This window comes from Apis mellifera, linkage group LG1, assembly GCF_003254395.2.
Source record: "Apis mellifera strain DH4 linkage group LG1, Amel_HAv3.1, whole genome shotgun sequence".
In the NCBI taxonomy this organism is placed as follows: domain Eukaryota; kingdom Metazoa; phylum Arthropoda; class Insecta; order Hymenoptera; family Apidae; genus Apis; species Apis mellifera.
Genome location: NC_037638.1, coordinates 6,435,890 through 6,461,041, shown reverse-complemented (window position 1 = coordinate 6,461,041; position 25,152 = coordinate 6,435,890). Strand labels below are relative to the sequence as shown.

Here is a 25,152-nt window from a genome sequence, read left to right as displayed (position 1 = left end):
ACTTTGACCCATATTTGAAAAATAAATATCGTAACAAAGATATGTGATGTATGTACAAACTGCTTTGTTATGTATCAAATTGAGAAAATTATTCAAATAATATTTAAAATTCCTTCCTTTGTGTTATTGTTATTGTTTGCTTATTGTATTTATTGTTTCTAATATTTTAAAATATCATGGAGACATATATATATATATATGTCCAATCATTATTAATAACAATTTTCAAAATCATTTGTTCCATTTTTTTTTAAGAAATATTATTATAATATATATATATATATAAATGTGATAAACAATTATTTATTTGAATTATTTATTCCATTATTACATTATTCTTTAAGTAATATTAGAAATTAGAATTGCACAATTTACTACTTTGTCATTGATCAAATAGAATTTAATCAAGTAATTAATTCGATAATTTTCGAATAGTTGTTATAATTCATTAATTTAAATTATTATTGAAAGTGTATTCCAATAATAATTCGAATAATATTTCAATAAACCAATGTATCAAAGTGAGTGGCTATAAGATATAGATTAGCATGTCAATAAAACGTCAAAATAATACTGAAATTTAATACTCAAAATTCAATACTGTTATTAACTCCATTTCGAAATTAAATCCATCAACTCTGCAATCCATCTACGGATGATTTCCTATCGTTAATAAATATCTATATCTAATAATCGAAAAGAAATTACTTATTGTTATTCAATAACATTTAATAACTAAAATTTAATAATTAAAATCGAGTTCAAATAATAGATTAAACAATACAATTATGCACGATCGTAATCGTAAATCGATTTTCAAATACAATTTTATAATTTTAATCTAAATATAATTTAAAGATTTAAAGAAAAAAGTACATGATAAAAAATGTGCAAATTTGTATCGAGAAGTTGCACAACAAGAAAAACGCCATTGGCTAAACCGATAAACAGCAGAAAGCTTTAGTCATGCTACGTTGAAAAATGTTTTGCTTCCAGGCTTTTCCACTATTCTTAGAAAATATTCTTTTAAAAGATGATAGTCATCATCATGATACGAACTTAAAAAAAATTTCTTCATTATTTAGCGTCTGGGTATTTGATTTTATATGTATAATTTTTCTGAATTTGCATTATATAAATTTATATAAACGTATCTTTTTTTCTATATCTATGATATCATCATCAATTATTATTCATTATAAAATTATTCTTTTGCTGAAAGCATTCAAAGATTAGCATCATTTGAATTATATTTTTGCAAAGTTTTCCAAATTTTTCAAATTTTTCTAAATTTATTATCATAATATTGATATAACATATAAATTATTAAAAAATATTACAAATTTTTGATAAATCCAACAGATTTGCCCATTTCCCTACTGAGAATAATGCGTGTTATTTAAACTACATACTGCTACAAAGATTTAAAACGGTACAGAATAAAATATCATTAAGAATTTTGCACAACATCGATGTAAAAAAATATATTAAAAATAAAAAAAAGTAATTTACGAGATCGATAGTCATATCATAGTGAAACATGATTCAACAATTTCACAATGTGCTACCACTTCCGCTGTTATTAGGTTCGTTTTTTTCTTCTTCTTGAGCCTCCTCGTTTTTCTCAGTATCAGTAGTATTTGGCTTATTTGTCTTGTTAATATCGTTAAAATATTTGTGCAATTGCTGGGATTTTTGTCTTTGGGGGCTTCGATTCCGCGAAACCGATCTTCTATTTTGTTTCACATTTCCTTCGTATTTATATTCGTCGCACATTGCTGGCACATTTTTTCTTGGCACTGGAAAAAATAATTTTAAAAACAATTATTGTTCAAATATTTCGTTATTTAAATTCGTTATCTTAATATTTCGTTATTTAAATTCGTTATCTTAATATTTCGTTATTTAAATTCGTTATCTTATCTTTTATCATGATAAAATAAATTCGAATTTCTGGTGCATGGCTTCAATCAGTAGGATTGAGAACAATAAAAAAAAAAAAAAATGAATGAACACATTTGGAAGTATTTCGCATGACTAAGAGAAAAAGAATCGATCCAACGGATTATCAAAGTTAAACCGGATCTTTCGTTTGTCAGACGATTCCTTTAATCAGTTAAGCTATCGAGATATTCGATAAAACGCTTCTCTCTAATACCAAATATTCGCTAGCTAGATATCTATCTATCCTAATGTAATATCGTATTTCTTATAAAAAAATCTTATAAAAAATTTTAAATTTTAGATTTAAAGTGAAGCAACTCTTCTAGATAAATTTACTATAATTTTTCTCTCTTTCTTAGATTACTAATGATATATGGTCAATTTCAAAAGAATAATATTACAAAATAATATATTTCGTCAGATTTAAAGTGGTAAATAAATGAGTATATGTAATTAGTTCTAACTCGAAAAATAAAATGCTAATTCTTCCAAAAAAAAAAAAAGGAATTCCGTAATCATAAATGTAATAAAATATATCGAGCATCAAATTTTATAATTATCATTTGTACTCTTTAATAGAGCAGATTAGTTTTTCTATATAATTCATATCTTATCGTATAAATAATTTACCTTTAACCTTCCTATCCTCATAATCGCTCGAGTCTGATAAATCGCTATAGTTGTTAGAATCCCTTGATCTCAGCTCGCTCTTTTTACGAGCAGACGAACTTGACGGGTTTCCAATATTTTCTCTCATTTTGCTAGTCGAAATTTTGTTTCGCGGTGACCGGCCACTTTCACCATTTTCTTTGTACTTGAGCTTTCGTATCTCGCTCATATTTTTCTTCAGCTCGTCAATCTTTTTCGACCTACTGTGATGTTTTCGTCTTCTTTGATTATTGTTTTTTCGTTTCCTTTCCTGACGTGATTTTCTTCGCTTCCGTCTTAAAAAAAAAAAAATAAGTTAGGTTATGTTGGATTGTAAAATGGTTATGAATAGATGTTATGGATTCTTTTATTATATTTTAATTATTGATTTGTAGAAATTTTATGATTTAGATTTCAAATTCATAGAAATTTATAATAATTTAACTGAAATCATGAATTTTATTATAGAACTAAATAGAGTTATAAATATTTTTTATTTAAATATTTTTAAATAAAAAAATATTCATTTAAGGTAATAACAAATATATATATACAATTTTTGTTAGACATTTTGTTATACAGTTTTGAATACAATTGCATTTTGAATACAATTTTAATAGCAGTTTTGTGAAATCTAATTTTCCGGGAATATCAGTTTAAAATGAAAGTTCCATTCTCTTTCATTATCTTTAGCGAAAACAATGTTAATCATAAATCAAAAGACATTAATACTGAAACATAATTTCTCTATTCAGACTATTGTTTATTTTTGCCAAAATAACACTCGATGTATAGTAAAAAATTTAATCTAATAACATTAACAATAAATATTAAACGATAAAAGTTTGATATATTATTTTTGAAATTTGATAAAATGAATAAACACATACTAATAATTAAAATATTAAATATAATAATTTTTTATTATTGAATTAATATTCTATATGAAAGAATATTCTATATTTTTTATTTTTATTTTTATTTTATAATCAATGAGAATAGTTTTTATTTCTGAATAGTTATTTTTCAAAATATATAATTCAATAATTTTAACATTATAAGATTTTCACATTGATTAATGAAACTTGTCAGTTTCTATTAGATTTCTATTAGATAATTTTAAATATCTCTATGTATAGTTGATTGAAATATAATTGCTTGGAAATTATTCATAGAATCATTAAGAATACATTAAATACTTTACTGACTTTAAAAATTATATTTTTAATGATAAATTATAGTAATAATAATGATAATAAAAATATTTTTAGAAACCAATTTGATTTTGAAATTGTTAAATGAATTACATTCAACTTTCAAATTTAAATTTCATTCAAATATTCAATTTTCATGAAATAAAATAAAAAGGATAATGATTAAATGAAGAATAGAGAATTGTTTAGAACAAAGATATAAGTGTTAAGCAGTCATACCAATTTAATAGTACGCGACATTCTCTCTGACTGTGTTTAACATCATTTTACGGAGACGAGAGAACTTGTGTAACTGTATTATATAATGAATATTAATTAGATTAAACTGTCTCACTAGTAGAAGATTAATGAAACGTTATTATACGTATAATTTTAATCATTCAAGGCATCTTTGTTGAAAATATACATGATCTTCATATTAATTCGATTGAATATTTTCAATTTATTCGATATGAAAACGAATTCAATTTTTTTTATATTCAATAAAATGCTAAATATAATTTTCTCTTCCACTTATCTCTTCTGATGTTTATTATTAAATCACTATTTTTGATATAGCGTAATTAACTATTGCAATTTGATATGTGAATCATTAGTTATTAAATCTTAACAAATTGGTAATAATCTAAAATAAAATAATTAAAATTAAATAAAAATCTATATTTTTTTTCAAGATTAACCACTATTATTTCTATCATAATTATTAATACATAATTTAATTTTTTATTTTCTGATCTATTTCATTTTTAAAATATACATAATTTTAAAGATCATTCGTCCCAATTTCAATGAATTATTTGTAATAAATTATTGAATTATTTTCTGATAATTAATAAGACATTAACCTGTTGTTATTGTCCTCTTTAATCATTTTGACGCTTGATGGTCTCTGCTGCATGTTCATTTCAATGATCGATTTTTGCTCGTTATTCTCGTTCACGGACTGTTTAATCGGAGCTGGATTTAACGTGAACACTGCCTTGTAACGACCACTTCTGTGTCGCAACAAACCGGCATTCACCGCGTGCTTCAACGCTCGATGAACCTGAAAATTTATTTCGTAAGAAAGAGCAAATGCAATGAATTCTAACCTCAATAAAATTTTTTTCTAATTTCAAAAGAATTTTATGATATAAACAATATGAAATCATATGTACATATGTCATATAATATTCTTGTGGAAAATGTATAACGATTTCTTCGATATAATATAAATAATTTTATTCTTACTATTTATTATTAATATATTATTCTTGTTACTTAGTTATCGTTAATTGAATTTTCAAGTTTCTCCATTCAAATTATCGATGATATAAGATAAAGATTTCCCAATTGAGTTTATAAACTTTGAAAATTAAAATATTAAAGAAAATGCTTGAAAATGTGTTCCTTCTTCTACGAAGTGGCTGATAGATCGTCAAAAACGTTCGAAGATTCCTAAAGTGCTTCAAATTGTTTGACAACCATCTGCAGCATGATTATAGAATTTTACAAATTGGAAGAACTAATACCTTGGATATTGTTTTCCTGTGATTTTCGAAGATTTGATGAATTTTTGATGAAAGAAAAAAGAAAAAAACATCGGTTTGGATATTTTTTCAATTAATATTCTTCTTTATAATGTTTTAGGTTAGAAATAATTTTAGTAAAAAATTTTAGAAAAAGAAGAAGTTTTACATAGATAAGTTTTTTAAAAAATAATTGAAAATTTTTGATTATTAAATTTTTAGAAAATTTTTTTTTTAATTTTAATTTTTTAACCTTCAAATATTTAGAAAAACGTTGAAAAATTTTCTTCTATAAAACATAATGCAATTCGAATATAACTAGGGAATAGTTTTGAATCTTCTTTTTTTTTTCACGATTTTTAATTCATTTTCTGTTCAATAATTATTTTTCATCATTAATAAATTTGTTCGAAATATTAAAGAATCGTAATTGCTAATCCTAAATTTCAAATCGTAGAAAATAATGATAATAATAATAAGCATTTTAAGAATTTCACAAATTTAAAAATTTGACTTATATCTAATTAATAATTATTATTAAATATCACAGTTAATTTATAGTTTACATCGCACGTGAAACGGTGAAATTTCAATCAACAATGTCGAATCACTACGAATCGTACGAAATTAATTTACGTTTCCACCACTGTCACCTGCATCGTCAAGTTCCTCGGCGTACTCTTGGAAGTTTGTCGAAGATAATCGAGGACATCTCGAGCTGTGGATCCTTTACCATCGCACAAATGCACCACGGCATCCAAGACCCGATTCATTAGCCGTGGATTCGACGGATACACCATGGTTGATTCGCTTTTAACTTCGAGTAAATATACTATAGAAAAGTAGAAAGAGAAAAAACAACATGCATTGAAATATTCACATGAATAACAATAATAATAATAGAATAAAGCAAAATATGAAAAGATGATATGTAATATTTGAATTTCGTGAAAGATAATGTTATTATTATAATTATTAAAATTTTTACTAAAAAAAAACACAAAATTTATCTTAATTTATGTAAATTATGAAAATATAAAAATTATTTGATGAAGAAGAAAGTGTTGCCAAAAATAAAAATGATTGTCAAATAATTTTATTTACACGTCAAAATTTATACATGCTTTGTTAGGGATACACCTTAAAAAAATTTGATATGACTTACCTTCCGAAGATTTCGAGATAACATAGGTATGAAAATCAATGTATCCTCATTCCTGAATAATTCTCATTTGATTTGACAGTCAAAGTCAGCAGATAGAAATTTTTTCCAACCACGAATTTTAATTAAAACATATCGAATTCTATTGAAATCAATAGCGATAAATTGACAGTTAATGAAATACGTTGCTGGGCACTTTTATTGTCACTTTTTTAATCTCGATTTTTCAATTTCAAATTGCTAATTTCAATGTATATATGTACATAAATTTTGATATAATTTATCGAATACGAAATATATTCATCAAAATCATAAAATAATTATATGTAAAGATAACATAATAGAAATAACACATTATTTGTTATTATTTTTTAATACATCATTATATTAATTAGTTTTTAATGTACTTATTAAAATATTATTAAAGGATAGAAATAATTAAAATTTTCTTCTCAGAATATTAAATATTATCTATAAATCACTTCACTCACTTCTATTCGCATTATCGATATCTTAACGATATTTTCAATATATCGAAAATTCAATGAGATATCTTTAATTCATAAATAATCGTTAACAATATCTTTAATAATAACTTTAAATAAGAAAAAATAAGAATTTCGCTAAGAATTTCTATATCATAACGATATTATCGATATATTGAATTATCGATATTTATCGATATTAATATTAATATTATCGATATTTATTGATATTAATATTAATATTATCGATATTTATCGATATCGTTAATCGCAATTCTATTGTGAACACAGAAAGTTCTATTATGTTAGTTTTATCAAAAGTATTATATTTAAATATATTCAAAAAATAAAAGATCCAAAAACGACGACTTCAATTAGTTTACTAGTTCTAGTGTTAAAAGCCTCCGTCGAACGAAAAGCGACCTGATTATCGACGGATACCGCGACGAGCTAAATTGCAAGTCAAACGCCACCTTTTACTACCTTTCTCCTCTCTTGCTTTCACGCTCATGTGTGTACGCTACCAGTGCCAGATATTTACCCATTCGGATGCTTGTTTACTGGAATTGCGGCCTCCTCGTTTTCAAACGAGGGAACACGATGGAAAAAGCCATGTTTTGTGTTTCTCTGTCGGCGAAATACGACGTCCAATTTAGACCACAAAGAAAGAGCGAACGAATTAATTCCTTTCTCCAACCGTCAATTAGCTATACTTGCACGTTCATACGGACCAGAATGTAGTATTAATTATCGTCGATCGATTGCGTAATTGGAAATGGATTTTTTTCATCATGAATATACAAAGTGTTTGAGCATGATCATTGTTCGATATGGCGATTTTCGTTCGTAATATTACAATGATCGAGATTTTTTTTTTAATTGAATTGTTTGTGTAAAAGATATTGTGAAAAAACTGTAGAATTTAATATGATTTTTTTTAAAAAAATTAAAAAATTAAATATAATTATTTAAAAATTGAAGCAAAGAATAATCATATTTTAAACAATATGGGTGATTCATAAATGTATATTTACAATTTCAGAAGGTAAGAAATCAGAGAGAATTCAATCAGTTACAATCTTTGAAATTGATTTATATAGTTCAAAAATTTCTTTATTGTTTAAATTTTCGATCAAGTCAATGTTAAATTATTGAATTAATAATTTAATTATTTTATCAATTAAAAATTTGAAATATTTGATTTATATAAATTTATTTGTAAAAATTTATTTAATCTAATTTATAAAATGAAAATATTTATACACATAAGAATTATTCCTTAAGAGAATCTCATGAAAAATCATTCATGTTAGAGAGAAATATTTTTATCTAGGAAACAATTGGATCGAAAACGATGCATTCGAATGGTTATTCAAAATAGGACATCAATGGTGAAATTTCGTCGAATGTGTCGTCGACATATTCCCTCGTCGACGATTGAAAATAAAATTTGAAATTATTCCAGTTTAATTGGTCGGCAAATGATGAAAAAAAGAAGGAAAAAAAGAGAAATTTGTGGTTCATTAACTATTCGATGAATGATGGCTTGATGATAAAGGAATCTCTCAAAGGAGAGACGGCAAAGCATATGAAAAGCATCGAAAAAAAATAAATTATAACATTTTTAAAATATTTTTTGATCTCGTTGATCTATTTTCTTTCTATCTTTTTATCTTTTTTGCATAATGAATCTTTTTTGAAAATTAATAACATTTATTTTTATTTAATGCTTAATAATATACAAAAAATTACATTTCTCTTTTCTTTTAATAAAACAATTTTTTTAAATTTAATTTATAATTTAATTTCTATAGCAATATATTCTCATAAATCATATAAATCATATAATTAAAATAGAAAAAATATTTCTTCATTAAAATTTCTCTAGAAAATTTTTTCATTAAAAATTTTATAATATATAAGATTTTTATTTAAGCCAATAGCCCATTTTATTCATATTCTATTTTTTTCTTTTCAATGCAATAGGTCTTTTCTATTTCTTTATTCTTCAATTAATATATATAATGCATGAAAATATCTTCATATATGAGAGAAATTAACAATCTTTGTTTACATCTTTTGTTTCAGAAATAGAAGAAATCTAAAACGCTGGCCGTTTCAAACGAATTGATGAATGAATCAGGACGTATTGTGAGGGAGGATCAGTCCCAAGACATGATGAAGCAGCGAGTCCTTCTGGCCCTCGCCAACTTGATCACATCTTATGCATCGTTTCTGTAAATATTTTTTTATACTATTTATAAAAAATTTTAACAAAATATCTTCTTTTATCATTATATTTACTAATGAAACGAAATTTTAATTGGTAAAATAGTATAAATATAATTTATTTTCAATTAATAATTTAATATTTATTTAATATAGATTAATTTTCATAATTTGCATAGTATAATCTTTCTTAAATAACTTTCCAATTCTTATTATTTAATAAATATTAGTTTTTAATTATTCAAAATCTACAAACATTTATTATTAATGAAAAATAAATTATAAGATAAGATGTTATTCATCTTTACCAATTTATTTTATTTCTTATAGAACAATAGCAAGAGAAAATTTATAAAAAAATTGGAACTCTTAATTAAAAATAAAATGAATTTTAATAGAATATCCTCGCAAATTGTTAAAAAAAAACGATGAAATAAAAATATCTTAAAAATTGCGTGTCGTTCAATTGATAACGAATATACTTAAGATAGATTATACGATTGTTCTTGCATGATGGGCCAAACTGAACTCGAGAGCTGCATTCTCTAGCGTCCATTCGATGAGAAACCGTAAATGCAACGATGGAATATTCGGAGAGTTGGATGAACGTCGTAATGCAGATCATTGGAACCCTGTTTGATTTGAACCCTCTTGTCAGACAATTAACCCAATTCGAACCGATAATTCTCTCTTCCTTCTCGTCCTTCTCATAATTGTTCATTTCTGTGTTCTATCATGCGAACAATTTAATTAAAAAATTTCGAAAGTATAACAAAAGTAATTTTCCCATTTTGATTAGGAATTAAATATTTTTTTCTTTGAAATAGAAATAAATAATAAAATGGACAAATCAAATATTATATATTATTCAAGTTTATTGCTTATAGTTTTAAAAAGTTTTGAAAACCATGAAAACCTTGAAATTCTTTTGAATAGAAATAAATAATACGTGGATCATTTATATAATAAGAGATAATATAAATATTCTATTCATATAATTATTTGAAAAAAAATTTAACTCGATGATGTTCAATCCTGATTTAAGATATAAAGATTATTATAATACGATTTTGCTTAAATAAGTTTCTGTAAAAAAATTTAAAAGAAAGTTTTAGAAAGTTTCCTTAAGTATAGTAAATATTCTCCTCGAGTGGAGAACATAAATCTTTTTTAGTCTTACAAGAGAATCCCTATAAATTTCGATATTTATCGATATTTTTTTTTTTTTTTTTTTGAAAGTTGTTATTATATAGGAAAAAAAAAATTCTTCGAAAACTTGTATTTACAAAAGATTATGAAGAAATTACTAAATAAAAATTATTATAGATTATACTATATATCTATACTATATAATATGTAAAAAATTAAATCTAATTAGAATAGTTTATGTATATTCAATTCTCGCTCAATCAATTAAACGAAATTCAAAGAAAAATTTATTCTTGTTATCAAGCCAATTTGATCATCAAAAAAAAAAAAAATATTCATGAAACATATCCAAATCTGCAATCCCTATAAAACCTCACTGTCACCGAAGTGAAGAAGTCACTCCACAAAGGCTACGTCTTGATATTTACATAAAAGACTAGAAAGAGGTCGAGGAGAGAGAGTTAATCAGCCATATGAAAGAAAGAACTCGTAGGATGCATCATTCAAATCCTTATTTCCTTGGCAAAAACAGGTCAACCATCTTTTTAATAATTTCAATATGTAGATCCTCTGCAACATCCTCCTATTCTCTTAAATACATCTCTTAAATACCTCTTTCTGAGTAAATACATCTATGTGTTCCATTATTCGTGATACAACTAGAAAAAATGATTTCTTATGAAAAAAATATACAATAGTAGGATGATTATCGTAGAATTAGAACGTGTCATTTATTTGGGAAACTATAATCAATGAGATCGATTAAAGCAATAAGATCATAAAATTGGTCACGTGTTAAATTTACATGTAAGTTGATGAGAGAACAATTTTCCTCTAATCCTTTAATTTTAGAAATAAGGAGCTCGATTTATTCATATTTATATAATTTATATAATTTATTAATTTAGAATTGATTTTTTCTTTCAAACATATACTTAAGATTTTTTTAACATGGAAATTTATATACATCTTGAAACTTTAAAGGTTATATTGAATTTATATACAGAGTTAATATAGCGTTCTTGCAATATTTTTGGAAAATTGATTTTAAAAGTTAGAAAAATAAAAATTAGTATATCACGAATATATTAACATTCTACATAATATGCACGATTGTAATATTCAAATATTCGTGTAAAAGAGGCTTAACTCGACGATAAAAAATTCCCTAACAATCGCTAGAATCCTAAATATAACTAGATCAATATCACTATTTAATTTTTAATCTGATTAAATAATTTTTATCCATAAATATCCTGAGAATTATTAATGATTGTCATTCACTTTGCTCATTGAAATTAAAAAAAAGAAGAAAAATATTTTTTTATAAAAAAGAGAGATAGGAAAAAGTATTCGAATTTTTTTGTTTCACGATGCGTGCCTAATCGAACACTCTATATATTGTCAGTAAGTGTATCGATAGTCTATTTGGTTAGAATATGAGGGAAAAAGAATCGAGGAATCGAAAAAAAGCACAATGTCAGCAAACAAAAGCGGATACAGCCGATCCTGGAAAATAGACTGGGCACAAATGATAGTCGAAATATACAGTGGACAACATGGGTTCGATCGGGCATCCGTTCTCATCGTGACCTGAAAAGTCATAGACAGAGAGAGAGAGACATTAAAATCTCGCTTTATTTCGGTTTAAAAACGATCCGCAATTTTCGTTTCCCCACCCATTGTACAAATTCCCTCGGTCCAATTTCCACACACTCGTATGTACACTTCGCCATACGTAACATACGAAACATAAACGAAACAGCTGTCGAATCGGAGGGAACAATGAGTGAAAAGAATATTTTTTAAAGTGTTATCCGTTTGTTTTCTTTTCTCAAGTGGTGGACAAGGAAAATAGAAAGGGAGAGGGTTGGACTTAATTTAGAGAGGATTCTTGAAGTTTATTAGGTTGGAGAATCGGCAGAGAGAATGTTTGAATTGGATGTATTTGTGTTTCTCTCAATTCTTTTTGTTTTTCGAAGAATTCTCTTTTTTTTTTCTTTTTGAGAAAACGGATAATTTTCTTTTTTTCGACAAAACGAATAGGTTAGTATGAATATAATACTTATACATAACATGTATGTTTTAAACTTATTGCGGAATCATTTTATTTCATTAGAGATAAATACAAAGAATAATTGAGAAAAAAATAAAAATATTTTACTTCATATTCTTTATTTATTCGTCACATGTGTCAATCACATTATTCTATCAATCATAAATATTGGCCATGTAATGGGCATTAAAAAAAGAATTATAGAATTATCTATTCTAAATAAATTTATTAACTTCAGATTTCTATTTATCTCAAATCTGTAATTCAAATATAATCATTTCTTTCAAATTTTTCAGCAGAATTTTTACAAAAATTTACAGATTCGTTTATGATACGTTCTTCGTTTCCTTCTATTCGTCTGTTGGTATTCTCCTATCCCTTCCGCTTTTATAAAGCTCGGTTTACGATAACGGAGGAACGATATGGCACAATCGAATGTCCTCGATGCGTTCAAATGGTGAAAAATACTACATGTGGTTGTCTCATATATCGATATATTTACGAAATATAATATACGATGATTCAGGATCGTGCAAATGGATAGATAAATGCGATATAGATCAAGAGGAGGGGAATATAGGTTAAGGAGAACCGCATAATTTAACAACAAATGGATCGTTAATTTTGATTTAATTAAAGCTTTTAACATATATACATTAAAATTGAAGTAGTCTTTTGACGATTAAAAAAATTTTTTGATGTCAAGAAATAATTGAAGTAATCTTCAATATTATTAATAAGAAAATTAAGATCATTAATAAGATAATTAATATTTTAAGAATACAATTATCGTATGTAATTTTTTTCTTAAACTTAATTAAATTTTATTAAAATTAAAAAGAAAAAACTAATTTGAACTATTGTAATTTCAGGTAAAGCGAATGAATAAAAGAGGCACGAAATCTTTCTCTTTAAAATGCCTTTTCGTTCATCTCAATATGATTTCCAAGATATCATCACGCGATTCCTGATAAAATATAGTAACTTAAATATTTCCAGAAAAAAATAAATCACTAGATTTAAATCACAGATCCATTTATAATTTTCGTATCGTTTTAAATACGTTTTAGAAACGTTGAATTCTTTTGTTAACCGATTGAAATATCGAAATGAAAGAAAAAGAAATTTTAATGGCAGTTTCCTCTATTTTCTGAATGTGTTCCGATAACAAAACACTTTTAATTTCGTCTCACATTTTTTACATGAGAAAATCTTTAAAATTGCATGCAATAATAATCTATTTGGGTTATAAAATACACGAAAAAATAATTTATACTTCACAGCATATATTTTATATAATGTGACCTATATTAATCGAATATTTGAACATGTGAAAATCTTTGACTTTTGAATGTAATAATGATTTATTGTTACGCTATGAAGAAGAAATAATTTAGCGTATATTTTATATAATATGTATAAATCGAATACTTTAATGTAATCAATAATTTTCTTACTCGAAAAAGAGTATATAATTCTTTCAAATAATCAATTTTATATTATTCTTATCGAATAAAAATTGATAGATCGATCGTTACAGAGCGGCGACAGGGGCGAAAACATCCACGAGGCAGAGGACACAGAGCAATAATCATAGCAACATAAGCGAGCTTTTGGACAATTTGCTTCGCGGTTACGACAACAGCGTGAGACCAGACTTCGGTGGTCCACCGGCCACGGTTGAGGTCGACATCATGGTGCGCAGTATGGGTCCGATTTCCGAAGTCGATATGGTTCGTATCTCCTCGTTCGTTTCCTTTTGTTTCTCTTCCCAACGATACTCTCTTTGCTGCATACAGACTCCACAATCATTCGAGATCTCATTCATCATTGTCCAACATTGTACAAATTCGATTTCAATGGTTTCGTGATATTATTTAACCGAGTACAAAAGCAGTCTTATATGTATTTTCTTGTAAAACGAATCTTTGGATCTTTTTAAGTATCTTTAGATTCTTTTCATGGATCTTAAGTCTTTGAATTTATCGAATCTTTGAAATTTTTTGTTTCTTGTCTTTGAAACTTTGAATCTTTGGATCCTTGGATTTTGAATAAGAGAAATAAAAGAAAAGGAATATATGAATGATGAAACAAATTAAAATAATAAAATAATAAAATAATATAAGAATAGCTAGTTGTATTTCTGTTTCAATAAATAATACATTATCATTGTATCAAAATATTATAATAATGCAGAAGAAAATTCCATCAATTATAAGATTTCATCAAATAAAAGTTTATAAACTTTTATAACGAGGCAAAAAAAAAATTTCTGCGCAGACTTATTCAATGGATTGTTACTTCCGGCAATCGTGGGTGGATCGACGTTTGGCTTTTCAAGGCGGTAAAGAAACTCTGGCGCTTAGTATATCGATGCTGGCGAGGATCTGGAAGCCGGATACATACTTTTACAACGGGAAGCACAGTTATTTACACACTATAACCAGTCCCAATAAATTCGTCAGACTTTATCAAGATGGTAGAGTGCTCTACAGTTCAAGGTGAATGAATATCATAATATCATAATAATTCATAATATTCTTGTATAATTTATAATTATTTTTTTCATGTTGAATATGTATCTTTGAATTTTTAATTTAAAGCGATTTTTAAAGCAATTTTATTTTAGAAATTAACAATTATAATTTTTTTTTTTTTGTTTTTGATATTATGAAGCTGAAAGTTTTAATTTGGAAACTTCAAGAGTGTCTCTAAAAACTCTTAACATATAATTTTCTTTCATCATAATAACAGAAGAAGAAGATATTCTATCTAACAAAAACCCAGAAACTGAAAATTACTTCTGAAAGCTGAAAGTCACAATACTTTTCATTAAAAAGAAAATCAAAGATTTAAATATATTAAATAAAAATAAATGATTTAATTAGAATAAAAAAATAAAACCCTTTCATTAGAGCATAAAAGAAAATGTAGTTGCATGTATAAAACTTTTATTAAACATACAATTTTTTTATCTTTAAATTAAATATCTAAACAAATTTTTTTTCATAATATTTAAAAAAAATTACACACAAATTGGCAGAGCTTTTGTCGTTTAATAATTTAAGAGAAAAATTTATTGCAAAAATAAATGTTTATTTAACACAAAATTTTGAAATTTACGATTATATATTCTATTATATACTCTGTATATTATATACTCTATCGTGGATAAAATACAACTGAAACAAAATTCCAAAAATCTAGATCAGATGGTTTATTATTAGCAATTTTAAATTGCCCGCGTAAAATGAATAGAAATATACACGGTCAACGATTGGAGGATAAAGAAAGATAGAAAACAGGGAATCATGTACGTTTCCTTTTTGTTAACCCATTCCCTTTCTCTTGACCTAGTCTTCTGGATCGGACCTATTGTGCACACCAGAATTAACCCTTGAGCTCAAGGTGCTTCTGCATACACATATACGTACATCTCGTGGCTATCTAAGAATCATATGTCGAGCACAGCGTTTGTTCTTTCAAAAGTGCATCATCCTTCTCTGAACTTTTGTGTACGGTGTCCGAAAAACAAAGAACTTGAAATTACCGTCTTGATTTGCGTCATGTTGTTAGCTCTAGATCGGTGTAAAGAGTTGCGTGAAACGATCCTCCAATCAGAATTTTCTTTTCATGAATCGTGTATGAAAAATTTAAATATTAGTAATGAATATAATTGTGATAAATAAATATTAATATATTAATTTAAATTGGTATTAAAAAACTATAATACATTATTATTAATATTTTTAATGTAAAATATTTATTTATTTCGTTACTAATATGTTATTGGTGCTTCAAATGAATACAAAATTAAGTTAGGTTAAGTTTATATAATAGGAAGTTTACAATTTTGATTGAAAACATTTTACTCTTATTATTCTATTTGTGTGTGTGTGTGTTTTTTTTATTCCATAATCTCAATTACAATTATATTTTTCTTCTTTGAAAAAAATTATTCATGAATCAAGTGAATGTCAAGTCATGAAGAGAAATTTAAATTTTTGATCAAATTAAATATTTGAATATTTCGTCTTTTATTATTTTTTAATAGATAATTGGATAAACCTGATATTATTTCAACAATTATGCAATAAATCTTTGGTGACATTTATAGTAGCTTGGAAAGAAACTTTGTAGAAGAGTATAGGATGTGACCAGGATAGAAAATGTGAATTCTTTTCGATACACTGTACATTTTCATGACCGATTGGTAACCATTAATGTCGATCACGTCTCAGCTATTTGCACAGCACTTTATTAGCTACTAGTAAAGCTTTTCGTATATATTTATTTGAACAACTTCTAACAAATTCTAATTTGCCGAGATTAAACACATCTGAAACCGTAGAAACATTAAATATTTTCCGTTTCAACTTGATTTTTAACTAAATCTCAAAACTTTGTTAATTTTAATCGTTTAATTCTTTTTAAGTTTTATACACAGCATCCATAAAATAAGTATTTCACAGTGATATCGTTTTTCTTAAATTATTTTTTAATATTAAAAAATATTTAATAATATTCAATAATATTCATTATTATTCAATATTTAGAATTTTACAAAAATTTGTGGAAAAGCACTTTCAAAATTTGAAAATATCCAATAATTTAAAATCTATTGAAATGTATTAATAAGCTGTTTCATTCTATCTTCATCTCGCTTCATCTAATGCAAAAATAAATTGTTTGTAAATTAAAAAATAAATTTTTATAGATCAAAAAAAAAATATACACATTTGTTCATCTATATAAAAATGAGGTTGACTATCTTTTTATAATTTTTGTCATCGATTCAATAAAAATCATTGATTTATCGACAAAATATATACTTATCTATTTGTTTAAAATTTATTATTAAAAATATTTAATATTTTACATTTGTGATATTATGGAAATTTTAACATTTTTGGAAGGAAATTTATTTCGAAAAAAATCTTTATAATTAATTTTTATTTATTTATTCAAATATTCGCAATATACTTTTATTTTTGAAATTATTTTTATAGATTAGTTTTTTTCCACGAATAAAAACCAAAACAAATTAAGAACATTTAATTTGTGAATATTTTTAAAAACCATAAAATTTATATATTAATTATAAATAATTTTGTGTCACAGGAATGAAAACAAAATAAAAGAGAAAGATTTCGAATTCCATTGATAAGCAAGATTTAGAAAGCTTTGTTAAATATGCATATTCACGGTGATACGCATTTACATTTAAATTAACGTTTGTACGATACAAATGAAATTTCGAGATTAACTTCTTAAAATATAAAAATCTACAGGAAAGTATTCTAACAATATTGTAGTGTCTTTACTTTTAGATATTCTAAAAATGCACGTATTTTTATCAAATAATTATAGACAAATAATTTTTAATCTTTTATAAAATATTTTATTTTAATATTTTTTTCAAAAATACTATTGATATCTAAACTATCATTTAATAATTTTAATAATAAAAAATAGATTTTATTTTTACTTAAAAAATTTGTAGAAAATTTATTAATAATACTCTATTTCTCAAAGTGTTAAAAAAAATTACTTTTTCTAATTATTTCTTTAAGACCAATCGTAATATCTAGATAATTTTCCATGTGAATGTTGGCAATCGCGTTATGAATCTATCTAACCTCTCTAAATTCGAAAACTCGGAATACGCATGTTCTCTTAGACAAAAGATCGCGAATTCGCAGCACGATTTCACGGATGGCAAGAGTAAGTAGTGAGACGTTCTTAGGATGGGCAACATTCGCTCATTTCTAGACCGAAGTAGACCTAAAACACGTCTCTATCCATTACGGATAATCTGCCGCGTGCACTCCGTGATCTTCCATAACCACAAGGATTCCCTTGGCTGAAAATCCATGATTTTAGATTCCGCCTACGTGGTAGAATACGTGGTGGTAGTGTACGTGATCTCTAGAACGAAATGGTTTTAGAATTTCGTCGCGTCTGTATGCTAATCGAGTTCGTTATTTTTATGCAAACGAGAGAGAGGTGGCCCGTGAAAGCTGTTAAAGAATACGTCATAATAAACGCAAACTAATAAATCTCTTTCCCTTTCATTCCTTCTGTTTTCTCTTATTCCACTTATTTTTCTTTCTTTTTCTCTTATATATATATATATTCTTTATCCTCTTGCTAGGCTAGAAAATCACTCCTTTTGAAGTTTCTTATATTCCATGAATTTTTGTGGTCGGATAAAACTGGTGTTTATCCCTTCAGTTTCGTTCCGCTCGTTTAAAACACTCGTTTATTTGAGAGTGAACAATTTGGATGGAGTAAGGTTGGTTTATTCAAAGGTTGAAGAGGTCTCCAAATTAAAATTTGTGAAGTGAAGCATTCTTTAGTGAGTTCGGAGAAATCGACTCAATAATAGTATCATTGCAAGTCGATGCATATGTAACAAATTTTTTTTTTTTTAATGTAATTCCGAATATATTTTTCTAAAAGATTAATTAAAATCATTGATTTACAATTCATCAAGTAAATATTTTATTGTTAAAGAATTGTTTTTTAAAAAAAAAACATTTTTAAAATATTGAAATAAATGAATCCATTTAAATTTTTTAATGAATTCGCATAATTTTAACTCACTAAGAAGCAGACTTTAATTACAGGTAAAGTTTTCACGATAAAGTTTCCATTACTAATCTTCCTTAATATAATGTAAAATGCTATATAAAAAGGAAACATTATCTAAAAAACTTTCTATGAAAAGAAAAAAATATATAAAATTATTAAATTTCATATAAATATATATTTACATTATACAACAATCTTCTCATCTAGTGTTTTCTTCTCTAATTGTTTCATATATCCATGTACAATAAAAAAATCACAAAATCTTCTCAAATTTATTATCCGTTCATAAACAGTACTAGAATTAACCAGCAAGCTCTGCGTCACCGGCAGAAAAAAAAATAAGAGTCATGTTAAAAATGAATTAAAAATACACAGCGAGGTAAATGAGATAATTCCCGCGCGTTTTTCGAGCGATGAAAAAAGAGGAAAAAAAAAAAAGAAAATTAAAAAAGGAAAAAAAAGAAGAGGGTCGCGTTTCTCTTTGAACCGAGAATCAAGCTCGCAAATACCGCGTCAGAGAGTAAGACGAAACGGTGAGGTAACTGGAAGGAGGCTGGCAAATGTGAAGAGTCCCCCTCCACTTTTCCTCTAACTCGGCACCGTATGTACACTTCACGCTCGAGATGATTTATATCCTCTTGGACGGAGGATCTCGAGGATCTCGAAATGCCTGGTTACTGCAGCGATTCCGTTCGTCCATGCGTGCAACTGGCTAGAATACTTGTGCCAACGTACATAGTTTCCAATATGATCCTCTCTCTTAACCGCTGTATTCATGTGTATACACCCTAACCTTATGCATAGTGCGCTATCGGCCATGTTTACACTGGCGATTATTCACATTAGTCGAATTTAAACAATAATTATTTAGCTGAAATCAACGTTTGATTCGAAACATGGTTAACTGTGATGGTAATTTTCAAGTTGTTGATCTTTATAGTTTGTTAATCGTATTTGTCTTATTGGAATGGTATTGTATCACAGCTGTTTTAAACTGAAGGAGAGTGCATAGAAAAAGATAGGTTAGTTTTTATGATATATGATATCTTGATTCATAATTTATAAAATTTTAACGATAATGATTTATTATAACATTAAAAAATGTATAAATAATAAATAGTTTAATTTATTTAAGTGATTAAAAAATTTTAAATATGAGAAATGATTTAATTCGTTTAGTTGAAGTTAAAAAATATAGTTCTTTTTTTCACATCTTCTTTTAAAAATATTCGGTTAGTGTAAAACTTTTGATTAATAAAATTCTTATGTCATCGCATTAAAAATATACACGAAATAATATTTGAAATGTTCTGAAGAAAATATAGTATTTATTTAGATGATTCGCTTAAGTAAAATTAGCATATATAAAATATCATAGATAATATATACATGAGATACAGAAACCATGAAAGATATACTAGATAATTTGTTTTATTTAAATGAAAGATTATAATGAAAGATTATATAAAACGAAAAATGAATATGAAATGTAATAGTAAATAGGAAAATAAATTCATCTGTTAACTATGTTCTTTCTTAATTAAAAAATTTATTTCATATATATATATATATATATATATATATATATATATATATATATATATATATTTAATAAGAATTAATAAAAACAGATTAAATCGTTTTATATGTAATACTTAAATATAAATAAATAAATACTTAAATTGTATTTTAAAATTATATTACTCAAATGAATTTGAAGATATTATTATGTCTTTTAAGTTGAAAATCAATTTGAATATTTAAATATATTTTTCCAAATATAATAAAATAATACGTAACTATATATAATTAAAATGAATTTCAGATTTTCGTTTTTATGAGATATATGAAATTGGGTGTTTCATTTTTTTTCTTTTTTAATTTTTTTTTGTTTTTTTCTTGTTGCGATATATAGATCGACTGTTTTGCTATTTTTTATTCGGACAGAGACGAAAATTTATTCGTAATATCTGTTAGAATGTCGCAATTAATTACAAATCTCCATGGAGATGACGATCCGTGGTCGATTTCAATTTCAAACGACGCGGTTTGTATATCTGCTAAGTTGAGCAGATGTTTATCTCTTCACTTCAGTCTTGTACATGTTTGTCTCTCACTAATACGAGTTGATTCATAATTGAAGAGATAGACGTTAATTCTACTATTTTGAACTGTGATATTGACGTAATATAGAAATATGATATGTTGCAAAAATTTTATTATTAAAAGTTAGTCATTCTAATATACAGAATATTTCATTTATATATAATAAATATTATGATTTATCATTTATTTTTTCTCAAGGTTATTTCTTTTTTTGAAATTTTTAAAATTTATTTATTATTGATATTTTTTGTAATAATGTAATTTTTTTATCGTTTTATAATAGTAATAGCACAGTTTCCCATTTAATTAATATATATTAATTGTAATAAACTATTAGAAATAACAATGAGACCATTAGAAAGTATTAAATCCGACCATAAATAACAAGAATTCCCAATACACATTTGAAGCATATAGTTTGTTTCAATTTGTAGCGTGCTCATTTGGAATGCAGCCAGAAGTTTAAATTTCAGATTTTATTTTTGCTCTGTTTCCTGTAACATATATCTCTGATAAACGATCATATGTTGTTAATTATCATATTTTTTAGCGTGATATTTTAAATTTAGCATAGATGTTTACATAACATGTATAAAATTAATATGAAAATTAAATATGATTTGAAATTGATTTAATATTGCATCATTTGTGACATTGCAAAAATCGAGTTATAATATCTGATAATCAGAATCAATAAAAGTATTAATATTAATTCACACCGATAAAAGATAAGAGATAATAATACTAAAAAACAGGAAGTATACATTAATTAATATTAATGTCAATATTTTCAATTTTCAGAATTATACACAAGATTATGATTTCATTTTTAAAAAAATATTCACATTTCTATTTTTACATATTTAATTTACATACTTAAAATGAAATTTACATACTTAATTATACAGATTAAATATGAAAAAAACAATTTTTTTCTTATTATAAATAATTTGCAATATTTAGCATAGATTAAATTAAGCATAGAATAAATATGCTTATAAATATACTGTTTATTGTATATAATTTTGAATACTTTATTCGTCTAAAAAAAAAAAAAATATTATTATAAGTAATAATTTTTTCTCAAGACTTTGTAATTTGGATATCTTTTTAAATGAATCTTATTTTTATAGCATAATAACCTTAAGTTAAGATCAATCTAACATAACTTTCAAATAATATTCAATTTGATATATCTGTTATTCGCATTTTTAAATTTTAAAAAAACAATTTTTTTTTAAATCGTAGTCAAGATCTTGTGAAACTCGTATGATTCGATAAACTCAATAGACGACAGTTTTGATAATAACTTCTAATTCATAAAATTATAACAATAAAAATAATTTAATAGTATTAATGTTTCGAAATTAAACATCCGAGAAATTTGATTGCATATAATTTTTTTTATAAATATTAATATTTACAAAAAAAATTAAGTAATTGTTTTAGGTTAGAATTTTTTTGTTCCTTTCTTTCGAACGAAAATTTTAACTATGCCTTGGAAATTTATTGTCCTCAATTCAATTTTCAAATCAACAACCTCTGGTTTCTCGATATTTTTTGTGATTCCGGTCTCTCGGCGTGTAAACGAACGTTCGTTTCGTTCATGGCGGTAAATTCAAACGTCAAGCTCTCGAGCAAGCTGCACACGGTCCACAATGAAACCCATTCGATCTGATGAACAATGAAAATTATTTTCACCGACGATACAAAGGGGTCTACCAGTGGATAGCAATAAATATCGAATCTGTTCGGTGCAAACATTTCTTGTAATTCAAATTATATCGTCCGAATATAAATTTCGAATTTTTCGTTGCTGAATTTCTGCGTTGAATAATAATATAATATTTAATTAACTAACTAATTAGATTAACTATTAACTAGATTTTAATCATTTCGATTATCTCGTTGAAGAATTGGTAAAGATTTTATCATTTTTATATAAATATAAATAGTACAAATTGTATATATTTAAAAAAATTTATATTATATTGTTAAAAATTAAACTTAGAAATTATTTAGCACATTAAATTTACTATTTCTTGCGTTACTTTATTAATTTTAGCACGCTATCATGCTGCTATTATTTTCAAAAGGTCAAAAGAATAGAATGGCTGATAATCGAGTACAATTCTATCTCACGGAAACACGTGGAACGTTACAAAATCGTTTGAGAAAGATTTGAAAAAGGAGATGACGTCACCTTGCTGAACAAGTGCTTTTGATGTACCAACGAACCCTTTTCAACTTCGAAAACGTTTCCTGCTTTTCGCCCGGCAATTAAGGTGAAAAGTTCCTCCTCCAGTCGTAAACGTCGCTCGACACATCTTCCAACGTAGTCGAACACGTTTGTAATCGACATCGAGAATCATCCTGCTAACTTTCCAAACAGAGATAGCGTGATCGATCAATAGAAGGAAGGAAAATTGAAATCGTGTTATTGAAAATTGGATAAGAAAAATGGGGGGGGGATGCGAATTTTGAATCAAGTTTTGACATAAAAAATAAATAACAATGAAGATAAAGTTTGAAGATAAAGGTAATAATAAATGATAATAAAGATAATAAGAGATAAAAGAATATTATTTTGTGTCAATATTTATGAATCTTATTGACTGAACAAAAGTCAAATATTGAATATGGAAAAGAAAAGAAAAAAAAAGAAAGAAATTCTTAAAATTGAATGTGTTAACTGATATATTTTAAAATTACAGTACATAAATAAGAATCCAATCTGGAATCTAGATTAGGATCGAGATTTAATTATAAATATAAATTGATTAGTTCTTATTATTTTTTTTCTTTTTTTTTAAAGAGAAAAAGAAAATCAAAATAAACATATCAATGAATTTAAGGTAAACTAACAGACAAAAGTTTTTCAAAATTATTAAAAATGTATTGCAATATATTATAAAGTCATTGAAATCAATGAGGAGATAATTTTTTTGTTTTTTTGATTATTTTCATTAAAAAAAAAATTTTATGATAATTCATGGATTATGATATTTATCATTCAATGTTGTCAAACTATATTCATATAATAAATTGATTATCGTATCAATTATTATATTCGAGTATTGTCCCGATTTATTTCTTATTCGAGAAGAATAAATTTTAAAATATAAAAGGATTTTTCTCTTTGTAAAATGCTTCCAATGGATATCCAACGAAATAAAATAAAATATCATTTTGACGTGAGAAGAAAATTTAACATCATACCGGTGTGTTTGAAATCTGAATATGATGAATCGAACCATAATAAAACATAATAGAAAATTCAGATTCATATTTGAAGTTGAAACGCGGAAATATGTCGATATCGAGCTGATATTAATTAATCGCTTAATTAATTTACTTTAGTTTCTCCAACAGGAAATGAATTTTGTTATCTTCTCTCAAACTTGCGTCTTATATTTATCTTATTACAAACATTGAAATATCTTAATTACAAATTTGAATTATTCGAAAATTAACTTATATTTATTCATTTTTAATTACAAATTATTATGACTTGCACAGAATATGTTAATTAAGGGGGAAAAAAATTGAAAAATTAAAACAAAATGATAAAAGAGAATTTTGAAAAAATTTATAACAATATCATATATTTAATTATGTTTTATTTTATTATTTTTTTTAAACATTTAAAACATTCGTCATACGATTTTTTTCTCTACTATTGAATTGTCGATAACAATGGATTAAGCTTCGAAACCGATTGATCATTTGGAAGAAGATCGATCGGAGCTGTGATTGAGATTAGTCTGTAAAGAACTCTTGTAAAAGTCCAGAAATTTAGTGGAAAATCGTCGAAAGTAAATTGCTCGAGATCTATCCTTGGTTGAACATGTTCAATACCTCGATCAAAATGCCTAAGCTATAGTAACTATGTGATTAAATGTTGAAAAACATATGTAACTGATAAAACTAAAAAATAATAAATAATAATAAATTTCGTTATAAAAACGAATTGATAAACGATCAATAAGAAGTATTGATATTAAACTGTTTATTATTCTCTATATGAAGTTATATTTATCTAATTTTATCCATTATT

At 25.3% G+C, this 25,152-nt stretch overlaps 3 protein-coding genes across 8 annotated transcripts in view; 1 reads left to right on the top strand and 2 right to left on the bottom strand.

Annotated features, from left to right (window-relative positions):
• Nucleotides 1-25,152, top strand: part of Grd (GABA-gated ion channel) — a 41,333-nt gene that overhangs the window by 8,953 nt on the left and 7,228 nt on the right. For 2 of the 4 annotated variants that reach the window (XM_016911804.2, NM_001305884.1), the window contains 3 exon segments: nt 9,050-9,198; nt 13,936-14,128; nt 14,676-14,896. In XM_016911804.2, the coding sequence (XP_016767293.1) occupies nt 9,092-9,198; nt 13,936-14,128; nt 14,676-14,896 (521 nt within the window). In that variant the 5' untranslated portion in view covers nt 9,050-9,091. 4 annotated transcript variants of the gene reach the window in all.
• Nucleotides 1,186-6,749, bottom strand: LOC100577039 (arginine/serine-rich coiled-coil protein 2). 2 transcript variants are annotated; one of them, XM_026441156.1, is made up of 5 exons: nt 6,480-6,749; nt 5,968-6,146; nt 4,652-4,851; nt 2,575-2,888; nt 1,555-1,799 (listed from the first exon to the last, which is right to left on the bottom strand). In XM_026441156.1, the coding sequence occupies exons 2-5, from the start codon at nt 6,112-6,114 to the stop codon at nt 1,555-1,557; spliced, it is 906 nt and encodes a 301-aa protein (XP_026296941.1). In that variant the 5' UTR covers nt 6,115-6,146; nt 6,480-6,749. The 2 variants fall into 2 exon arrangements, with proteins under 2 accessions (XP_026296943.1, XP_026296941.1); XM_026441158.1 differs by lacking the exon at nt 6,480-6,749 and having other exon boundaries at nt 1,186-1,799; nt 5,968-6,114.
• Nucleotides 21,361-23,807, bottom strand: LOC113218825. Of its 2 annotated transcripts, none has more exons than XM_026441166.1 (2): nt 23,299-23,807; nt 21,361-21,589 (listed from the first exon to the last, which is right to left on the bottom strand). In XM_026441166.1, the coding sequence occupies exons 1-2, from the start codon at nt 23,455-23,457 to the stop codon at nt 21,572-21,574; spliced, it is 177 nt and encodes a 58-aa protein (XP_026296951.1). In that variant the 5' UTR covers nt 23,458-23,807; the 3' UTR covers nt 21,361-21,571. The 2 variants fall into 2 exon arrangements, with proteins under 2 accessions (XP_026296951.1, XP_026296948.1); XM_026441163.1 differs by lacking the exon at nt 21,361-21,589 and adding an exon at nt 22,559-22,769 and having other exon boundaries at nt 23,299-23,798.

Excerpts from the sequence above, each read along its gene's own strand:
- LOC113218825 (XM_026441163.1), bottom strand. The coding sequence starts at position 23,457 with ATGTCGATTACAAACGTGTTCGACTACGTTGGAAGATGTGTCGAGCGA. Across the intron at positions 22,770-23,298 it reads AAAAGCACTTGTTCAGCAAG|ATCGAATGGGTTTCATTGTG; the intron begins GTGACGTCATCT and ends ATTGTTCATCAG.
- LOC100577039 (XM_026441156.1), bottom strand. The coding sequence starts at position 6,114 with ATGGTGTATCCGTCGAATCCACGGCTAATGAATCGGGTCTTGGATGCC. Across the intron at positions 4,852-5,967 it reads CGAGGAACTTGACGATGCAG|GTTCATCGAGCGTTGAAGCA; the intron begins GTGACAGTGGTG and ends ATAAATTTTCAG. Across the intron at positions 1,800-2,574 it reads TGAGGATAGGAAGGTTAAAG|TGCCAAGAAAAAATGTGCCA; the intron begins GTAAATTATTTA and ends TATTTTTTCCAG.